Genomic DNA, 18,415 nt, shown 5'->3' with positions numbered 1-18,415 from the left:
GTAACACTTGATCTTCAGTAACAACAAAAAACAGGGTTTGCCATTTCCTAAGAATAAAGGTTATATTTGGTGTCAGGCTTTTTGGTGTAAGGAGTGTAAATAGTACCGAAGGATGTATTGAATCATTGTTTGAACTGTATCAACTGGGGTGTGCACCCTTTAAAGTACAATTGTTTTGATCTGTTCCCTGTGTGTTTTTTGCAGCTTTTCCGACGCGTGGCAGCTGCCTTGCCTGGAATGGAAAGCACACAAGACAAAAGTAGAGAAGACAGTATCCTTTATGCGTCTGTGCTGCGATTCAGCGGTGGCAAAGCGCTGCCAGGCGTTACCGTGGACGAGGAGGATGCAGGCCCTGAATAACAAGGATGAAGGAGAGAGCGATATCTCTCCTGCAGCCCTCAGCTAGCTTATGGACATCCCAAAAAGAGGGCTGAGAGGGGGAATAGGGGCAAGTAATCTTCTGAGCTTGAAGTACTGAGGGAGAAGGCTTGGGGGGATAGAAGGCTGGGAGTAGGGGCGTTAAGGGCAGAGGCCTCTACGGTAAAGTAGGGAAAGTAGGGATTTAGGGCTGTGAGGTGGTATAAAAGCAAGGACAACTGGATGAAAACTGAAGGGAGGACAATGGGAAGGGTGCAAACAGATCCAGAAAGATTATTTGCTTGGTGTTTGAGCAGGTTGCATGTGGGGAGGAAGGGGGAGACTGTGAAGTAGGAAAAAAGGCGCTGAAAAGAGGCTTGAAAAAAAAACCTCAGTGGCTTTTGCAGAGCAGACGCTTAGATCTGACTTGCAGAATCCTAGAATAAGCTAGGTTGGAAGGGACCTCTGTAGGCCCCTTCTCCAACCCTCCTGCTCAAAGCAGGGCTAACTCCAAAATCAGGCCAGTTTTGCAGGGTCGTATTCAGGGAAACTTCAGGATTCTCCAGGGATGGAGATCCCATAACCTCCCAGGGCAGCCTGTTGCAGTGCTTGACCGCAGACAGTTCTGGGCAGGCATCCGTGTGGTGTGAGGGAGGAGAAGACACCGCTGAGGGACAGAAAACAGATAAAGCTTTCTGCATAACAAGCAGTATGGCTAAATCTGAATTTCTTACCTGGACAACTGGGTGTGTTTGGGGAGGGCGGTTAAGCCTGTGAAGGTGCTTCTGTGAGAGGCTTGTGAGAAAACTGTAGGAGTGGTTGTGGTTGCTTAGCATAGCTCTGGAGGTGAAAGAAGTTCTGTGATAAGCAAGCCACTTATATTCTCACCTGAGTACCCATTTCTGCTCCGATTAGAGAGGACAGGTAATGCAGAAGGCAGAGGGAGGGCTGCCTGCCTCTGCACGCAGCTCCTCCTGCAGCAAGAGTGCTGGCTGGGAGGTGGATGGGCAAAGGCTGGGGGAGATCACGGTGGGTGCTTCAGGTGGGAGCAAAGAGGGGTTGCATTGCATCTTGATTGAAAGAGTTATGAGATGCTAGAAGTGGGTGAGCTTTTTTGAGATGAGGAACTTTTTCAGGGTTGTCAGTTTTATTTGCAGCAGGGATCACGTAGCTGGCAGCTGGTAAACGGAGGAAAGGTGGTGCTTTGAGGGAGGATGCGGCAGGAGCTGTGGCAGAGAAGCCTGGTGCTGAAACCACATCTCCTGTAGAGCATCTTGCTGCACAGGGGAAAGGAGGGCTTGGGAAGCTGTGGATTGGAACTGCTAAGGCAAAAGCTTTGTGCGATATGGGCTTTGATTGATCAACAATATTTCATTACGCAAGTCACCAAAAGGTTAATGAGCAACGATCTTTATTAAGGAAAAGGACGGCAGTAGGATGTGCAGGCACTGGTGGATGGGCCTGTTTCCTTATCGGGGAGTTTGATCACTGGTCTCTAAGTGGGAGTGCAATAAGGGCACTTTGAATTTGACATCCTGCAGAGTGCAGATAGCAGAAATTGAATATGATTGTCTCCCGGACAGCTGCGCTAGGATTAATGGGGGGGGGGGGGGGGGGATTTTCTGTAGGCTTTTCTGCAGAACGCTGAAGGTTCAAGGATCTCGAAGTGCTCATGCTCGGTGATGAAGCTGGCAAGGCTCATTTCGAGCATCTCTGACTCTTAAATGCGCATCTATCAAGGTTTAGCTCAGCAAAACAAATTGACCAAGTATTTGAGATTAATTATTGGTCTTTTGTTTCCCTTTTTGTGTTTATTTTCTCCTAACCTCTGTAAAAACCGGCTTCAACCCCCTAAAGAAATAGGTTGGCAGTATCAGCTGTGTGACCTACTTGTCTCTGTGTTAACTGATAAGAGAAACACTTGAGATTTGTGCTGAACTGCCGTGAGTCGGGTTTGGGGATTAGTGGTCAAAGCTCCTGCTGTGAAAGGCTACGTAAGTGTTGTTACTGTAGGGCACAAGTTGGGGATTCAAGTGCCACAAAGGGAGTAGCTCATCTCAGGCTGGTTCAGGGCAGCAAAGCTCTCCAGCGACCTTATGTTCTTGTTGGATTTTAGCTGTGGTTGTGAGGGGCGAGTTCAGGGAGGCGGCAGGGGCTCTGTCGGCTGGCGGTGGGGTGAGCAGCGCGGCCTAAGTAGAGGAAGGATTGTTGGGAGAGTTCAGGAGGGCACGGACAGAGCATCGCATCTGCGAGCTGTGGGTGGCATAAGTACTCGGGGGTCAGCGTGAGGTGGAATGGCCTCGCTGGAATATGCTGCTGTGGGATTCTCTTAGCAGAGCGCACGCTGCCATCTGTATTCACAGCCCTTATTTAAACCCAGATGGGCTCTCCTTCCTGCCCCAAAGCTGAGTGCGGACAGCAGGGTGAGAGGGAGGCACTTGCCAGTTGGCTGGGAAGCGTAGAGGAGCAGGAGTTTGAGTGTTCCTCCAGGCTCCTGCTCTCTCCAGGGCTTAGTTGTTTTTCGAGGCAGCAGACTGACCCCCTCCTGGGCGCCCACCAGCTGGAGGTGCTGCTCTCAGTGCTGGGAGACGGAATCTAGCATCGATTTGAAACTGTGGTTTTCAGAGCTGTTACTGATTCCCTCTGAAAATGGTGATCAGACCCTTCAGCGTATAGATCTTTAATTACTAGCGATTGATTTGGAACAAGAAGAGGTCACTGGGGAAGAGCAGGCTCTGCTTAGAGACAGACATTTGGGGTCTGATGCTGTTTCTGCTACGTACTTAAGAATGTGCCAATGCCGGGGCACGAGGGGCGGCTGGGAAAGCTCTGTCTTGACTTTGGTTTGAAGCTGGTCTTTTCAAGAGCTTTTGAAAATAGTTTTCAAGTATTTTGGTGGGAAATACTGAACCGAAAACACCAGTCAAAATGCTGCCCTACCTGTGCTTGGGGGGAGACCGAGTTGGGTATCTGTTTGCCTTAACTTACTTCTTCCAGTGATTGACATAAAACTGGAAAAGCCTCAAGAGCAGCCTGTCAGTGAAGGAGGCTGTTCCTGCTAATACCATGTGGCTTCTACCTTTCTCCAGAACATCACTGCTTTCCCTCCCTTTACTCTTCATTGACTGCAGTGTGAATATTGGCTTGAACCTTCCCCTTTCAGTAATAACGTATTGCAGTTCATCATCGCTGGCTGTCTCGTGGAGATGATCTATTAGCTTCACAAGCACACACACACACCCCCACACAAAGAAAATGTCAGTGTCTTCATTATTTATAAGAAAAAAAAAAGCCAAAATATTTCAGCATATTCTAGTTATAACTTTAAAAAAGAATAGGTACAATTTCTTAATATTTGTTCCTTTTTTAATATGTTATGATATTGCACTTTGAAATGATGGAAACCAAGTAAGTTTTGAATTGGACTTAGATGAGAAGTACGTGCAGAAGAGTGCTTGCAAATCTTACCCATTCGATATCTCTTAACAAACTGGACATGACTAGACAGCAGTCAGAAATGCAAGCGGGAGGTGGCATATGCCGAGGGTCAAATGCTTATCCTCACAATAATTAAAAAAAAACAACAAAAAATTGAAACCAAGCTCTTAATCTTTTGAGCGGAGATAGTCTGACTGGTTTTCAAACCCCCAAACGTTTTTGGAAACGCAACCTTTAGCGGGGGTTTCGACACCACGAAAGGCTACTGGGTTTTTTAGTTCTTGCAGAGGCAACGTGAACACATTTCCAAGAAAGCATACCGAGAAATGCAGCGTGGCTTTCTGAGCGGGATGGATGGCTTCTGGAGGATTTGGGGGGGGGGAAGGAAAGGGTGGATGTGCATTAGCAAAACACTTGCAGGAAGCAGGGAAATATGTTTCGAGTGCAAGATGAGTTTTAAGAGTATTTTTTTTCCTTTTACGTAGAACATGGACGAAGTAAGTTATTACTGCCCGAGAGATGGGAACGTAACGTTTCAGCTGTTTGGAGGAGAAAGCGTTTTGCTGCTTCTTTTTTTTTCTTAGGGGAAATATTAAGTGAATTCAGGACTGGCACTAAAACCTGCCGAAGCGGATTGAAACCTTTTAAATTGGGCAGAAAGAGGAAAGAGCAGCGGGATTACCCGGCGGAGACGCTGTGTTCACAGGCCAGTTCACGGCTGGGAGAGAGGGGGCGGCGGAAGGGGGAATCGCACCCGCTTTTCCATAGCGTGGTCGTAGGTCGGCTGGGGAAGGGGGTGTTTACTTTGCTCGTACAGAATTCTAGTTGAGAGGTCTTAGATGGAAAGGAGGGGAGTTCAATAGGATGGAAACCAATTTACAATTATGCAGATTTATGCCTTTATTTTTTAGCATTTTATTTTTTTCATGTTCAGTCTTCCAGGTTGGTTTAGTTTGGTTCACTAGAGCTGTATAGTTTGGTTAAATAATGAGTAATTTAGTTTTCTATTTAACTAGGCTTACAATTAACCATTTTTCTTTGATATTTATTTCTTTGCTTAATTTTTTTTTACTCTTTTCAGTGATTAATTTCTGTTTTGTTTCGCTGAGGAATCTGTTTAGAGCTTTGCTGATGTTGCGAGATGTAGCTACCCGAGAAACACAGAATCGAACACACTAGAAGTGCACCCTTTTAATCTTTACTAGTCATTGTGAAGTTGCTGTGTAAGTTAATAAACACAATTGTAAATACATTGTTTGCTGGGCGAATATGGCTGAGTTACAGTGCAGGAAGGAATTCTTGAGTCTGTGTTGCGATTGCTACTTAATGGAACAATTGCAAGCAAATATTCAGGCTCCTCCTTTGTTCTCTTCTGCCCCTCTACCATCTAAAATAACCAACCGGGGAAGAGAAAGGGAATCGTCCTCACCACCACTTTCACCAGGAAACGGGCATAAAAGATTTGGAATTCGTCATTCCTGAAACGAATGCTAGACCCGTGCCCTGCCCTGGGTTTATAGCAGCTCTGCACAACGATAACTTAAAGGCAGAATGAGATGTAAAGTGCTTTTATAATGCAATATTAAAGGCGAGTTTTTTTGACGTGGCATGTCTTGAAATAAACATCAATGATATGTGACAAAGGATCATTCTTTATTTAAAAGAAACTCTTGGGGGGAAGGAAACCTGGCTACTTTTCCTGTATTGTACTGTTCTTAACTGTGCAAAAACGGTTCATCTTGCTGCTTTTTCATTTTGTTTGGGGTTTTTTTTTTTCCCCTTTGGTTCTTCATGCAGCTTACGTTGGTCATCATTTGGCTGTTTTCCACAAGCACCTACTTTTTTTTTTTTTCCCTTCTGATATAACTGAACCCCTACGTTTCCTATAGTCGGAAGCTTTAAGCACTGGATTTGCAAGAAGCTGGCTTAGCACGTGCGGGTGATGCTGCACGAGCAGCTCGGCTGCTTTTAATGGAAGCTGCAAGTTCTGGGAGCGGGATTATTCGATGGGCCCGTTCCAACTCGCTCTAAAAAAAGGTCTAGAACGGAGCGTACCCGCGAGCTCTGTGCTCAGCACGGCCCAGTGGTTGCAGGAACAAGGACGAGCCGTCGGTGGTTTGGCGCTTGTCCCCCAGGAGGGCCCTGAGGTCTGCTCAGGACAGCCGGGTACGGTTAACGTATGTCCTTGCCGATAGTCAGTGCTTAACGTGACTGCAGGACTCGATCCTGTCCCAATCCCAGTCTCCCAGAGAAAAGACGCTTCCAAAGTGACCGCAGAAGCAACGCAGTCTTAATTTCTTTTTTTGCGCCATCCCTCTTTCAGGTTTTAGGTTTTAATTTTATTTTGCTCCATTGACATGGCCGGTAGAGCCACGGGAACAGACATTTTTTAACAATGATTTTGTAAACAGTGAAGGTTTCTGCTCTGTTTCTTTTCTCCCCACTCTGGCTTGATTGTTGTACAGTACATGACGCAGCTATTCCATTACTCACTTTTTGTCTTGGTACAAGTAGTTGAAGAAATTGTATAAGGGGAAAAAGGTTCCTTTTCTTCATGTTGGAATGTCACTGGTACCTCAGCTCTGTTTGATAATATGAAACAACAACGACGAAAAAAAAAATCCTTAGCGCTTGAACTAAATAAATACCTGTCTCATTGGAAAGCTCTGGGTCTCTTCTCTACGTACGTCCATCAGAATGCAGGTTCGTGGGGGTGCAGGGCATCAGGCTGCTGCTTCTTGCTCGTGCTTTTTGCGTTTCAAGGCTGCTTTTTAAGGGCAAGAGTAAGTTTTTGGGGAGAAAAGATGGTGGAGTTGTGTGCGTAATGTGTACCCGTTCTGTATGGTGTCTCTGCAATTGTTTCCAGCGATCGAGGAGTGATATCGAGGACGGGTACAGAGAGCACGCCCTCTGCCTGCTGCAATTGTGCCGTTCTGATCCTTTCTTGCTCTCGAAATCCAGCCATTTCATCCATTCCCTTTCACAAAGGTGGTTTGGACGCGTTGCGCGGCCTCGCCGCTGCCTGCCTCAGCTTCCCCGCGAGCCAGCTCTGCGGTACCCGTTGAGCGAGGGTGGACCGGCCCCACCTTCCTCGAGGAGGATCCTCCTTAAGCATCCGTCTTGCTGCAGATGGCAGACGAGGGCTGCGGGGACGGGTAGGTGAGTACCAGTAACAGATGCTCTTTGATGGAGTTATCCTCGTCTAGTATTCCAGGGAAATGAACTGGTTTTGGTCTGGTAACGCCAGCTGCCTAACCCCTGTCACTTGTTTGAGCTCTTTGTGTCCAGAGAAGGGCAGCGGGGCTGGGGCAGGGTCTGGAGCACAAGTGTACTGGGGGGCGGCTGGGGGAGCTGGGGGGGTTTAGCCTGGAGAAGAGGGGGCTGAGGGGAGCCCTTCTCGCTCTCTGCAGCTGCCTGAGAGGGGCTGGAGTGAGGGGGGGGCTGGTCTCTGCTCCCAAGTCACCAGTGACAGGGCGAGAGGGAACGGCCTCAAGCTGCGTCAGGGGAGGTTTAGGTTGGATGTGAGGGGAAAATGCCTTCCCTGCCAGAGGGGTCAGGCCCTGGCACAGGCTGCCCAGAGAGGTGGGGGAGTCACCGTCCCTGGGGGGGTTCAACCACCGTGTAGCCGTGGGACTTGGGGCCATGGTTTAGGAGGCCTGGGGGTGTTGGGTTGGGGGTTGGACTCGATGATCCGAGAGGTCTTTCCCAACCTTCATGATTCTAAGATTCTATATTAAAAGAATTTTTAAATTTGACAAGGCAGAAACTTGAACACAGTGTTGTAGCTGTGGAGGTGTGCTGGAATTAGCGAGGTAGGAACAGCCGTATGGGGACAGGCAACTGGAAGAGGCTTTCGTCACTGGGGGGAGCTTCTCTCCCTTGTACCTGGCACCTCCCGGCCCTGTCCCGGGTGGGAGCACACCTGGAGAGTTTCTTGAGGGCTTTGGGGTGTGGGAGGAGGCACCTGAAAGCAACTGCTTCACCTCTCAAAAGAGGGTTTAGGATTAATCTGTTGGAACAAGCTGAACTTTATATAAGCAGGTTTTGTCTCCTGGCTCGTGCCAAAGTGTGACAGTCTCAATTCCTCCTTACTGCTCCCCATTGCTGCTGAATCACCTTAACGCTGCCGTTGTACGTAACCTCAGGCTGTCACCTCGAGCACCAGTATCTCAGTTTCCAAGCTGTAAAAGGGGGCTGGATTAAGCTGCAGAGAAGGGGCTGCCTCTGGGCCAGGCACGGTCTGGGGGCACCCGTTAGCTCTGGCGCAGGATGCTGGTCCTGGCCATTAGCTCGCGGCTGCAGCGGGTCAACCTCTGCTCCCAACCTTGCTGGTTTTCATTAGCTGTAAGGTCGGATAAGGGAGTGTCTGGCTCGGATTAGAGGGCGCCTCACGCTGGCGTTTGCTGATGGCTCCTTTGTCTGCTCGGCTGGGAGGGTTTGCTGGGCTGGAGGAGCCGCCGCATCCTCCTAGCAGTGTCTGCAGAGCTGCTGCAGCAGCCGACGCCATCCCTTCAGTGCACGGTGTCGCTTTTGCTTCCAGCACCCAAATCTTCAGCAGACTAGACCGTGACAGGGCTATACTTGATGCAGCAGCCACCTTTTCCATGCTGGGCATGTACCAGCCCTGAAACGATAAACGGGGTGGGCAGGCTGCTTCTCGCCGTTCTACCTGCAGCGTGGCTGCGGCAGCCACTGCCGGCGCTCCTGCAGTCAGAAAAGCAGCTGCAAGCACCCAGACCTCAAATCAGCCTCTCCCATCTGCGCTGCCGTAGCGCTCCGTGCTCAGCCGCCTCCTGCCTCTCTGGCCTTGCCTGAGCTGGGGTTTCCAGGCTTGCCGGCCTTGGTTTTTTCATCAATTTGCAAAAGGACCTATGTTTTTTTATCCCCCCATGCTCTTTAGCCACCTTGTCCTTCCCCACCCAGGTCTGAGTCTGCGCCAAAGTCAAATGTGGCTTTTCATGGAGGTGTTTGAGTTCCTCTTGTAGCGGCTGAACGTAAGCACGTGCCCAGACTGCTGCCGTAAACGCCTGGCTCAGGCGCATCGGGAGTTAAACACCGGCTGAATTGCAATGACATGAGCAGCTCTGCCTTTCCCTGGAGGATGAGTAGGGCAGGGCTGAAGGCAGCTCAGGCTGGAGGCAGCTGGGTGATGCTCCTGCTGGGTTCAGAGGGAGGAGGCTCTCCGCAAGCGCTGTTTCCTAGTTGAATCTTCCAGGCTTGCCACCTGTTTCTGAGGTTTTGGGCATAAATTAAAGCCATTTTGAGCGCTTGCTGTCAGCCACCCGGTGAGCGCGTCTGGAACGAGGATTGTGTTAAAGGCTTGATTAAAGTTATCGCTAATTAAAGCACTGAAACCACTCTGTATCCCCTTTGCACAGCCAAGCGGTCCATCCGTGGTGCCACGTGCCCTCGGACGCGGGTGCCGGAGGGAGAAAGTGGTGCCTGGGGCTGGTGGTGGACTTGGCACCGAGCTTTCCCCCTTTTATCTGAGCTCGGGAAGAGGGGATGGGTGGAAATTTGAGGCTTGATCCTGACATTTGCTGTGGTGTAGCAGCCTGTGATGCAGCTCCTTCATTTCCAGATCAGTGGGTTTTGATCGCAGCGATGGTCAGGTGGGCTCTGGTGATTTCCTTGCTGCGATATTTGGGGACTAAATCTTACAGGGCCATTTGCGGGCGTGCTTGGACATTAACCGCTTGTGCCTGGTCCTTACTGCAGATCCCACCATGTCAGTCATAATTTCTGAGGGGGTTTTGAGTTGTTCCAGACTTTGGCCACTGTCTGGGCTTTGGCAGCCCTCGCTGCTGAGTGAGATGGGTCAGACGAGTCTGTGTTTGAGTGTGAACAGAGCGGGTCAACCCTAATTTCTGTGTCTCAGCACTTCTTGTCCTTCTGGTCCTGCGCAGCGTCTGTCCCAGTCGGCTCTGGAGGCCCCCAGGAAGCCCCTCTCCTGCGGGCGAAGACCTGAGCGGAGCAAAAACCAAGCCAGGTGGTTTCGTGGACGATGTTCTTTACATTTCCAAATTTCTTTTTAACCTATTTTAATTGCTCCTCCGTTTAGCTTCCTAGCGAGGGGTCTGGCTGCCGTCAGCTGCTCCCACCGACAGCGTGAGGACCCCCGGAATCGCTGCCGGAGGAGTGTGCTGGTCCGTCGCTGCCCTTCTCAGCGACCTTACCTGGATCACTTGGCGTCCCTTGGGTTCTTCGGGAGGCCGGCACAGCTCCGCTCGGTAGGAGAGAAGGAGTATCAGCCCTGGGATGTTGAGGTACTGCAGGGATGGGGAGCGTGAGGGCCTGTCTGAGCTGGGGAAAGGGAGCTTTTGCAGGACACTGGCTGGAGGGGAGTGCTGATTTCCAGCTTCTGCTGCTCTTCACAAAGCGTTTCCAGATGTTTCCATCTCCATGCGTGTCTCACCCTTGAGTTAAGCATCTTGTGTGCTAAACGCCTGCTAGCGGCTCCTGGCCTGGCGCTGGAGGCGCGCTTACCCAGGAAAAGCTGCGGCTTTTCCCACATCTGCCAGCTCTGAGGATTGCTGAAGTCCCGGAGAAAAGAGGGTTTAGAGGATGTCCCTCTTCTTGGCATGTCCCTACAGCTGTCCCTGCCCAGCCCAAACCATCTCGCACCCGCAGGTTACGCTGCTGGGACTCGGATGGTTTATTCCCACCGGACCTTGACTCAACCCCGGGGGCTCCACGTCTCAGGCTGCTTCATTAGCAGCCAGACGTGCTGCTCCGCTCGCTGTGCTTCCCCGCAGGTGGGACGGCGCTGGGGACTCTCCATCAGAGCTAATTGGTCCCCTGGAGCCATGGGATTCCGTGGTGGGGACAGGAGACGGGTGCCCGCCCCGGCTGGCTGCGCTCGCTGCCGGGCTGCCCCATCCCTCTGCCCCGCAGCGCGTCCTGCTCCCCGCCTCGTTCCCAGCCACGCGAGGAAAGGGCTCTTGCTCCCGAAGCAACACCACCGGGGCCAGGGTGGGGGGCACCCTGCGAAGGGTCCTCAGCTCCTGCAGGGACAGGTTTAGGTGGAGGCGATGACGGGAAATAGTTCGGAAAGCGGGACAGCAGCTCCGTGCATTAAGACGGGGCCAAGCGCGGATCCAGGAGGGAGCGGAGCCGAGCGCCGTTCGGCCTCCGCGCAGCTCGTTTCCCGTCTGACGCGTGTCCTAAAAGCAGCCGTGGGTTTGTCGTTTCGTTCCTCTGTCCCCGCCGCGGCGCAGCAGGAATAACCGCGGGCGTCTGGGGATCGGCGGCAGGAGAGAGCGCGGGGAGGTGCAGAGGTGAGCGTGCCTTCGCGCAGGGCTGGGAAATAAGGGAAAAGGGATGAGGGGATGCTGCAGAGGGGTGTCCGGGGCCCGATCCTTCTCCTCTCCACCCTTTAAAAGCCAGGGTTCTGTGCCAGGATACGTGCGGCGATGGAGGAGCCGTGGGGAAAAACCCAAACCCTTGGCTTAGAAAATGCTAAATTTTTTCTGAAAGCAGGGGGCAGACGAGCCTCAGCTTCTCTCCGCTTTGCAAATTAAATCGAGCCGGTGATGCTTTAAACCATCTCGAGGCTTAAAACGGGGCTGGCAGGGCCCTTGGCTGCGGCGGCCCCTTCGCGAACAGAGAGCCGCTCATCCTGCGGGGCTGGAATTTGGGATGCAAGGGAAGGAGCCGCCCCGCCAGCGTGACCGCGGTCCCCCCGCACCGCAATGGAGCTGCGCTGAGCCGGATTTCTTGGGCAGCTTTTTCCCTTGAGCGTCTCTTCAGGGTCGTCACGCTGTGGTCAAAGGCTGCCAGCGGGACCCCGCAGTGCCGCGACTGCGTCTGGGTGCTCGAGGTTTGCTCAAGCCCTGTTTTTTTCAAGAAGCCAGAGGATGGTTTTGAGCTTTTCAGTAGCCCGTCCCTCCCCTCGAGCTGCCCTCAGAGCTCCCGGTTGAAAAGGAAAGGAGGAAAAGGGGATGCGGGAGGAGATGAGGGAGCTGGTGACACCCCTGCGCAGCTCCCGAGGGGGACCCAAACCTTCCCACCCCCTGGAGATCGCTGAGGATGAGCAGCCCCCTCCTCATCCTCACTCACCCACAAGCTGGGTCTCATTTTTTGCTGCCTTTATTAGACTGCGGATAGCTTTTTCTTTTTCTTTACTTTTTTTTTTCCTCTCCAAAAATCGATGCGGTTGACGGGAGCGGGTTTGCAGCAGCAGGGATGCAAGGGAGGCTGGGGGAGGATGAGGATGGTGTTTTAGGTCATCCCGATCCCCCATCGGGCACAGGGATGAACTGACCGGGGCTTTAATGGCAAGAGCGGGCTGGGGCGCTGGTGTCACTGGGGTTTGGTGGTTTGTTTTTTTTTTAATCTAGCTGTGTTTTTTTATTTGTAATTCCTGAATTTGTTTAATATTGATGGTTTCTCCAGGATAAAATCGTGCCTCTAAGGGCGACGCTCGGCAGCTGTGCCTCTCCCCCTTCCCTCAACGCCTGCCTTGTGCTGCCCAAAAAGGTGAGCTGCCCCTTGTCACCTGGCCTCGGGGCCACCCAAAGTGACCGACCGCCCCAAACCCGAATCCCTGCTTCGAAGATGCCAGCTTGGCTGCCAGAAAGGATCCCCGCTCCCCAGGGAGAGCTGCCCTTGTCCCCAGCTGATTCCTCCCCTTTCCCCCCAAAAAATCAGGGTGAAACTCAAGGTGCTGCCTGTCCCTCCCTCCCCCTGCCGCTTGGCTGGGGAAGCTGTTGATATTCCCAGGGCTCTTCCGAGCCCCAATTCCCAGGTGTTTAGCCCTAATTCCCAGGGGGTTTCACACTGTTTCTCCAGCTGGCCCAGGCCCAGGGGACCAGTGTGAGGCTGGGAGGGGGTGGAATTTCTGCAGAGTTTTTTCAGCCCCCTTAATCTTCAACGTAACTTGCCTCTCGAGCATCTCTGGGGTTTGCTTCTCTGTCGGCATTTGCTCTGATGCTGGAGCCCCATCCCAAAAAAGCCCTTACAAAGTGGCTGTGCTGTGGCCTTCAAAGCCAGGGCTGTGAGAAAACCTCAGCCGTCTCCCCAGAACAGCTCTTTAGAGCAGCACCTGCTCTCCCCCTCAGTCCAAAAACCCAGGTATTTCTGCAGCCGCTTCCCTGCAGAGATTTGGGGCGAGGAATTGAGCTGGGTTTTGGGGCTGGGCCATTGCGCCCTCCCCTCTGCTGACAGCCCCAGCAGCTCCCCAGGCCCTTTCTGGATGGGAATCGGACGCTGTGGGGTTTTGGGGTGGGTTTTGGGTGTCTCTGAAGCACGTGGGGGTTATTCAGTGCAAAAGCTGGAGCTGGGAGGAGGATGTGGGATGGGGTTGGGGCTGGACCTCTGTCCCTAGGGTGAAGGGTGCCAAGCAGGCTGTTTTTGGGAGGCCGAGGGTGGCTCAAGGCGTGTACAAAGCCAGGGATGAGTTAAACGAGGCTGGGGAGGCAAAGGGGGCCGTGTCAGGGGGCTGCGACCCAGCTTGGGGGGGCCGCATCCCCCAGGAGGAGAGCACGGGGCTGCTAAAACCAGCACGGCATCCACATGAAGGAGCCCAGGGCAGCACCCGTGGCAGCGCCCGCCAGCAGCCCCAAAGCCATCTGGTCCCCAGAGACGCGGTAGGGATCCTCCCGCACGATGACGTGGGTCACCCCGGGAGCTGCAAGACAGAAAAAAGAGGGGTGAGCTGGGGGCTATCCTGCTGGCACCCCTGTGCCACCGGATGGGGCCACCCACCTCCGTACTGGTGGCCGTAGTGGCCGGAGCTGATGTAGGCGGCCTGGTGGGAGTCGAGGGGCACCGTCTGGTAGTAGTCGTCGTCGTAGGGGTCGTAGACGTGCACCTGGGAGCGGCGGGAGCGCAGCGTGAGGCCGGTGCCATGCCTCAGTGTCCCCCGTGTGTGATGGGGCCCTGAATCGCTTGGGTTCCCCGGCACGGCTGCCAGCACGGCCGGGAGTGTCTGAAACGTCGGGGGCAGCCTTTGCTCAAGCACCTGCCTCACTTACCTGTGCTCAGGTCATCTTAAACTGGCCCCCATCATCTTAAACTCTGCCCTTCCTGTCACCTAAACTGTGTCCTATCACCTTAACTCTGCCGGCCTTCCCCTTAACTGCCACTGAACGGGGTCACCCTCGGCTCTGCCGCCTTCCCTCGCGGCGGCACCACGAGCGGACTGCTCTGTCACTAACGCTCCTCTGCCTTCTTCCGCGCCTGGCTCCAGGGGCTTCAACCCCTGTGGCCTGAGGCTGCCTGATGGGTGCAGGGGTCTCGGGGCGCCACCCCGACCTCGTGGGGCCACCCTGGCCAACCCCCACCCGAAGCCCGTGCCGGGACGGTGCCCCTCTTTTGGGGGACGAAGCCTCACCGGGGTGGATTTAGCCTCCAGCACGGCCATCTTCCAAGCACTGCAAACAAAAGAGAGGGACCTGGTTTTGGGGTGTGCTTGGGGGGGTCAGAATTGTCCCCGTGGGGGGACCCACCTGGTCAGCGGCTCGGCCGGGCACACGCGGTGACCTGGAATTTTTAATTCCCTGTTAGCCAGCACTGGGCTGGGAGGTACCCGACGCCACGGGGATGGCCTCAAGGCTAAACCCTCTACCTGGGAATGGCCCTGGCTGAAACAAGGGGGGAGGCAGGAAAATGGTGTCTAAATTTGGGGGGGGAAAGTGGGTAATGGATGAATTTCCATTCAGCCGGCGTCGAGCTCAGTTGATCAAGTTCGGCTTGGCCACAGCTGAATGTCTTCCTCCATTCAAGCTCAGCTGAAGGCTTTCCACTTTTTTATAAATTTTTAAAATTATTATTAAAATTCAATTTTTAGAAAAATATCCTTATTTTTTATAGGAATAAATAGAAGGGGAATGGTGCTAAAAGTGGGTATTTCCTCCTGCTGGGCCTGGCCTTAAGCCAGTAAAGACTTTGCTTTCATACTGTTTATCACCAAATACCGATGAAAACCCTTCCCTGGTGATCCTCGGTCAGGCGAAGAGGTGATTCCTGATCCAGGAGGGGAACCCCTGGCCCGCTTAAAAATGGCTGCTTTTGGCTCCGCATTATTGAGCGGGAAACCCAGATCCCCCCCTGCACCTATCACCCCGTGGGCGAACGCGGGTGTGTGAGGAAACAAGGGGGGTTTAGCCAGGGGTGGGGGCGGGATGGGGCTCTGGCACGGCCCAGGCTCGGATAATTGGGATGAAGAAGCGGCTGAGGGGATTTTGGTGCCGCGGCGGCGGGATTTCAGCTTACACGGCGTCGTCCTCGCTCTCGGCGCACAGCGTCGTCTTGGAGCCGTCCCGCAGCACGACGGTCAGCAGGCAGTCGCGGCTCTTCCCCTCGGGCGGCTGCACGTCTGGGAAGGGAAGGGACAGGACCCAGCCTCAGCGACGGAGGTGCCCCGGAGACCCTCCCTGTCTGCCCACGGAGCCTTTCGGGAGAGGGTCGGCCTCCGAGTTACCTCCGGCACCAGCGCTAATGGATGCAGCCATTAAAAAGCTGCTGGGAGGCCGGGCTCGCAATTTGGGTTTAATTTCGGCTCAGTCTCTGTTCACAAGGTACGGTCGGGGTCTCAAAGGTTAAAAGCCGATGCGAGCGAAGAGCCGGGGCGCAGAAGCTTCCACCCCCGCGGCAGAATATTGCCAAAAATCTCAGCCGAGCTGCCTTCGCTCTGAATCTGCTGGATTGCAGCAGGCACCCGAATTTTGTCGAAGCGCGAGACGTTCGCCGCCGGGGTTGGATTGTGAGCAAGAGCAAAGTCTTAAATCCAGGAGGACTCGTTTGACACGTGCCCCTTCCACCAGCTCAAAGCTGGGCGGGACCCTCTGAGGAGAAACCTTTGCCTTCGCGCTCCCGCATCCCGCCTTCGCCGCCGCTACTCGCGGCCCAAGAAAGGCGCTTTGTGCAGCGGCCGTGGGCTGCCGGGGCCGAGCCGAGCGCTGCTTTGTTCTCCTTGTTTGTGTGAGATGGCGAGGGATGAGTCAGGGCTGTGGGATCGTGTTTTGAACAAGCACAAACCAGGAGAAGTTTCTCCTTCCCCGTGTGGAAAAGCAACAGAAGACGCAATGTGCAGCTGGTGGATGGCCTGGCGTTGGCTGGGAGCTGGAAAGGGGTGAATTAAGCAGCCTGGGTATTTTTGGGGGTGTTCTGGGCGGGCAAGAGCGTGTTTCAGACCTGCAGAGCATCAATTAAAGGGGATGCAGCCCCCCAGAGGGACGGGGATGCGAGGCTTTGCTCACCTCCGCACTCGCGGCCGGTCCTCACGTCCCGGCAGCTGTATTTGACGTGGATCCGGCCCTCCATGTCGCGCTGCGTCTCGTCGTGGTAGTAAACCAAGCTGCCGTCCAGGTAGAGGACGAACCAGTTTCTCTTCCAGCGGCGCAGGATGGAGCCTGCGGGGAGGGGGAGGAGGTGAAGGACCCCAGGGAGCCTGGTGGGATAGGGCCGCAGCGCTGACGAGACACCCCCCCACCCCCTGCAAGAGCTGCTGCAGCCCGCAGGGCGCCCGTGCCTGCCAGGAGCATCCGGGGCAGCATGACCAGGTGGCTTTAAATTAAAAAGAGCTGCCAAAAAGCCATCAGGGCACCTTTGGTGCCGCTCTGCCGTGCGCACGGGACCGGGTCCAGCCCCGGACGCGGAGCCGCGCGTCTGTTTTTGTGGCAGAAGGCCCCTCTCTCCTCTTACGTAAATCCACGAGCGGCTGAGCTGCGATTTCCTCACTGCCATGGATTAATAATCTGCCCGGGTCGGGGCCCAGCCTCCCCCATGCCGCCTCCCGCCATCCCGTAGCCAAAATATCTCCAGGTTTTATTTTTTTGGGATGGGGCTCCCAACCTGGGCAGCTCAAGGGTTGTACTTACTCTGCCGCCAAAGCCAGCCGCTCTTCACCAGCGCCATGGCTGCGGGAGCGGTTTCCGGACCTTCTGGCATGGGGAAAAATAACGGGGTTAAAATAGCAGCTCCCGCCTCACCTGTCCCGCAGCTCCGGGAGCGGAGCAGGACGGGGATTCACCCTCTTTTCCCCCTTTTTTGCAGGGGGGATGAGGGTTAATCGGGGTTAGGCAGACGTGGGGTTTCATCGGCGGGGAATCATGGCGAAGGCGGGGAGGAGGAACTCCCACCACCTTTCTTTCTGCCTTTAATCTCATTGGGATTTAGGGATTATCATCCCGTGGAGGTAAGCAGAGAAATCCGGGCCCTGTGTGAAAACAGGCACTGACTCCCCACGGCCCCGGTAACTTTCCACGGCAAACAACAGCCACGCTGGTTTGTTTTCCCTGCTTGGATGGAAATTAGTCCTTAACAAGGCCATGAAGTCATCGCTCCCCGGGTCCCCGAGCAAAGCCACCACCCCGGGGCCAGGCAGGTGCAATTCCCCAGCCACAGCCCCCCCCAAACCGCCCATCACCCCGCGACCCCAGCGCCCTGATGATGGGGGCGCAGCGCCCCAGGACCCGCCTGGCTGGGTCCTCTCGTGGTCTGGGGTTACGCCGAGGCACAGATCCTTCCCCCCAACACCTCCGCGCCTCGGTACCCGCGTTACCCAGCGCCCGAATCCCCGGGTACCCGCATCCCCCCGGTACCCGCATCCCTCCGAAGTCACACCCCCCGGGTCCCTAGAACCCCGCTGTACCCCCACTCCCCCGCAGCCCCCCGGCTGCAGCCCGGAGCCCCCCGCATCCCTCACCGGGAGGAGGCGGCGGCGCGGCGGGTCCCCGCTGCGGGCAGCGCTGCGCTCCGCTCCCGCTGCCGGCCCTGCCCGGCCCTGCCTGCCCGCACGGCTCGCCGGGAGCTGTAGTCCGGTACCGGCAGGAGCGGGCAGGGCCGGGTAGGAGCATCCGTAGGCACCGGCCAGAGGGGAAAATACCGCCTTTTAGCGATTTATCCCCAAAAAGCCAGGTAGGTGGCCGGTGCTGGCACAGCTGGGATGCTCCTGGGCTGATTCCACCGGTGATGGCGGTGGTTGATCCAGCCGCCGATCACCGAGGAGACAGGATGGAGCAGCTCCAAACCCCATTTTCTCCCCCAAACCCCCTTTTTCCTCGGGAGACGGAGCAGCCGCACAGTTGGGAGAAGCCGGGTGATCGAGGGGGTCCAGACTGGGATTACGGGAGCCGTAAATAACCCCTGTGTTGGTGGCAGAGGCGTCGGTGCCCTCGGGAGGGGGCTCAGCCCAAACGGGAGCCCCAAAGCCATGCCTGGGGGTCTCCTGCCCCACGCAGTGGTGGAACCGGAGCTGGGATGCTGTGGGGATGCAGGACCCTCCTCCCATGCTGGGAACAGGTCTGAGGAGGTGTTTGTTACCGCAGTGGGATCTTGCCGGAGCAAGCACCGCCGGCAGGAGCATAAATCGGGAGCAACCCACATTTTAAGCACCTGAGTTCTCGGCTGAACTGAATTTCTGGGTTAAAATCAAGGTCCGACCTGGTTCCTGCTGGAGTTAAGAGCAAAACTGTCACCGACTCTGGAGAGAGACGGGCTCGAGCCGCAGGTGCTCAAAGGCTGCAGGGTTGGCAAAGCTTCTGGAGTTGTCGCCACTCGAGACAGCCGAGGCTTTGCAAACCTGTTGGGAGCAAAAAGAAACCTGGGGGTTAGGAGCGGAGGAGAGCTCAGGATGCATTCCTGCGCCCAGTCCTTGGCGTCCAGCTTCTGCCGGGCA

The 18,415-nt window shown here is 54.8% G+C and overlaps 2 protein-coding genes across 4 annotated transcripts in view; one reads left to right on the top strand and one right to left on the bottom strand.

Moving 5' to 3' along the window:
* The window catches only part of RAB6A (RAB6A, member RAS oncogene family), a 62,688-nt gene extending 57,250 nt beyond the window's left edge, over positions 1-5,438 (top strand). For both annotated transcript variants that reach the window (XM_064441568.1, XM_064441567.1), the window contains exons 7-8: positions 205-271; positions 3,355-5,438. In XM_064441568.1, coding sequence (XP_064297638.1) covers positions 205-271; positions 3,355-3,419 — 132 coding nt within the window. In that variant the 3' untranslated portion in view covers positions 3,420-5,438. The remainder of the gene's footprint in view (positions 1-204; positions 272-3,354) is intronic.
* A 6,429-nt stretch (positions 5,439-11,867) lies between these two features.
* Positions 11,868-17,544, bottom strand: PLEKHB1 (pleckstrin homology domain containing B1). 2 transcript variants are annotated; one of them, XM_064441564.1, is made up of 7 exons: positions 17,444-17,544; positions 16,617-16,679; positions 15,996-16,148; positions 15,010-15,112; positions 14,129-14,168; positions 13,501-13,606; positions 11,868-13,423 (listed from the first exon to the last, which is right to left on the bottom strand). In XM_064441564.1, the coding sequence occupies exons 2-7, from the start codon at positions 16,651-16,653 to the stop codon at positions 13,287-13,289; spliced, it is 576 nt and encodes a 191-aa protein (XP_064297634.1). In that variant the 5' UTR covers positions 16,654-16,679; positions 17,444-17,544; the 3' UTR covers positions 11,868-13,286. The 2 variants fall into 2 exon arrangements, with proteins under 2 accessions (XP_064297634.1, XP_064297635.1); XM_064441565.1 differs by having other exon boundaries at positions 16,617-16,676; positions 17,444-17,519.
* Positions 17,545-18,415: the final 871 nt, after the last annotated feature.

This window comes from Phalacrocorax carbo, chromosome 1 (assembly GCF_963921805.1).
Source record: "Phalacrocorax carbo chromosome 1, bPhaCar2.1, whole genome shotgun sequence".
Lineage (NCBI taxonomy): Eukaryota > Metazoa > Chordata > Aves > Suliformes > Phalacrocoracidae > Phalacrocorax > Phalacrocorax carbo.
Note: the sequence above shows the minus strand (reverse complement) of the source record. Positions and strands in the feature narration are given on the sequence as shown.

Coding starts and splice junctions, on each gene's coding strand:
- PLEKHB1 (XM_064441564.1), bottom strand. CDS start 16,653: ATGGCGCTGGTGAAGAGCGGCTGGCTTTGGCGGCAGA. Junction 13,607..14,128: donor TGGAGGCTAAATCCACCCCG/GTGAGGCTTCGT, acceptor CGCCGCTCCCAG/GTGCACGTCTACGACCCCTA. Junction 13,424..13,500: donor CTACGGCCACCAGTACGGAG/GTGGGTGGCCCC, acceptor TCTGTCTTGCAG/CTCCCGGGGTGACCCACGTC.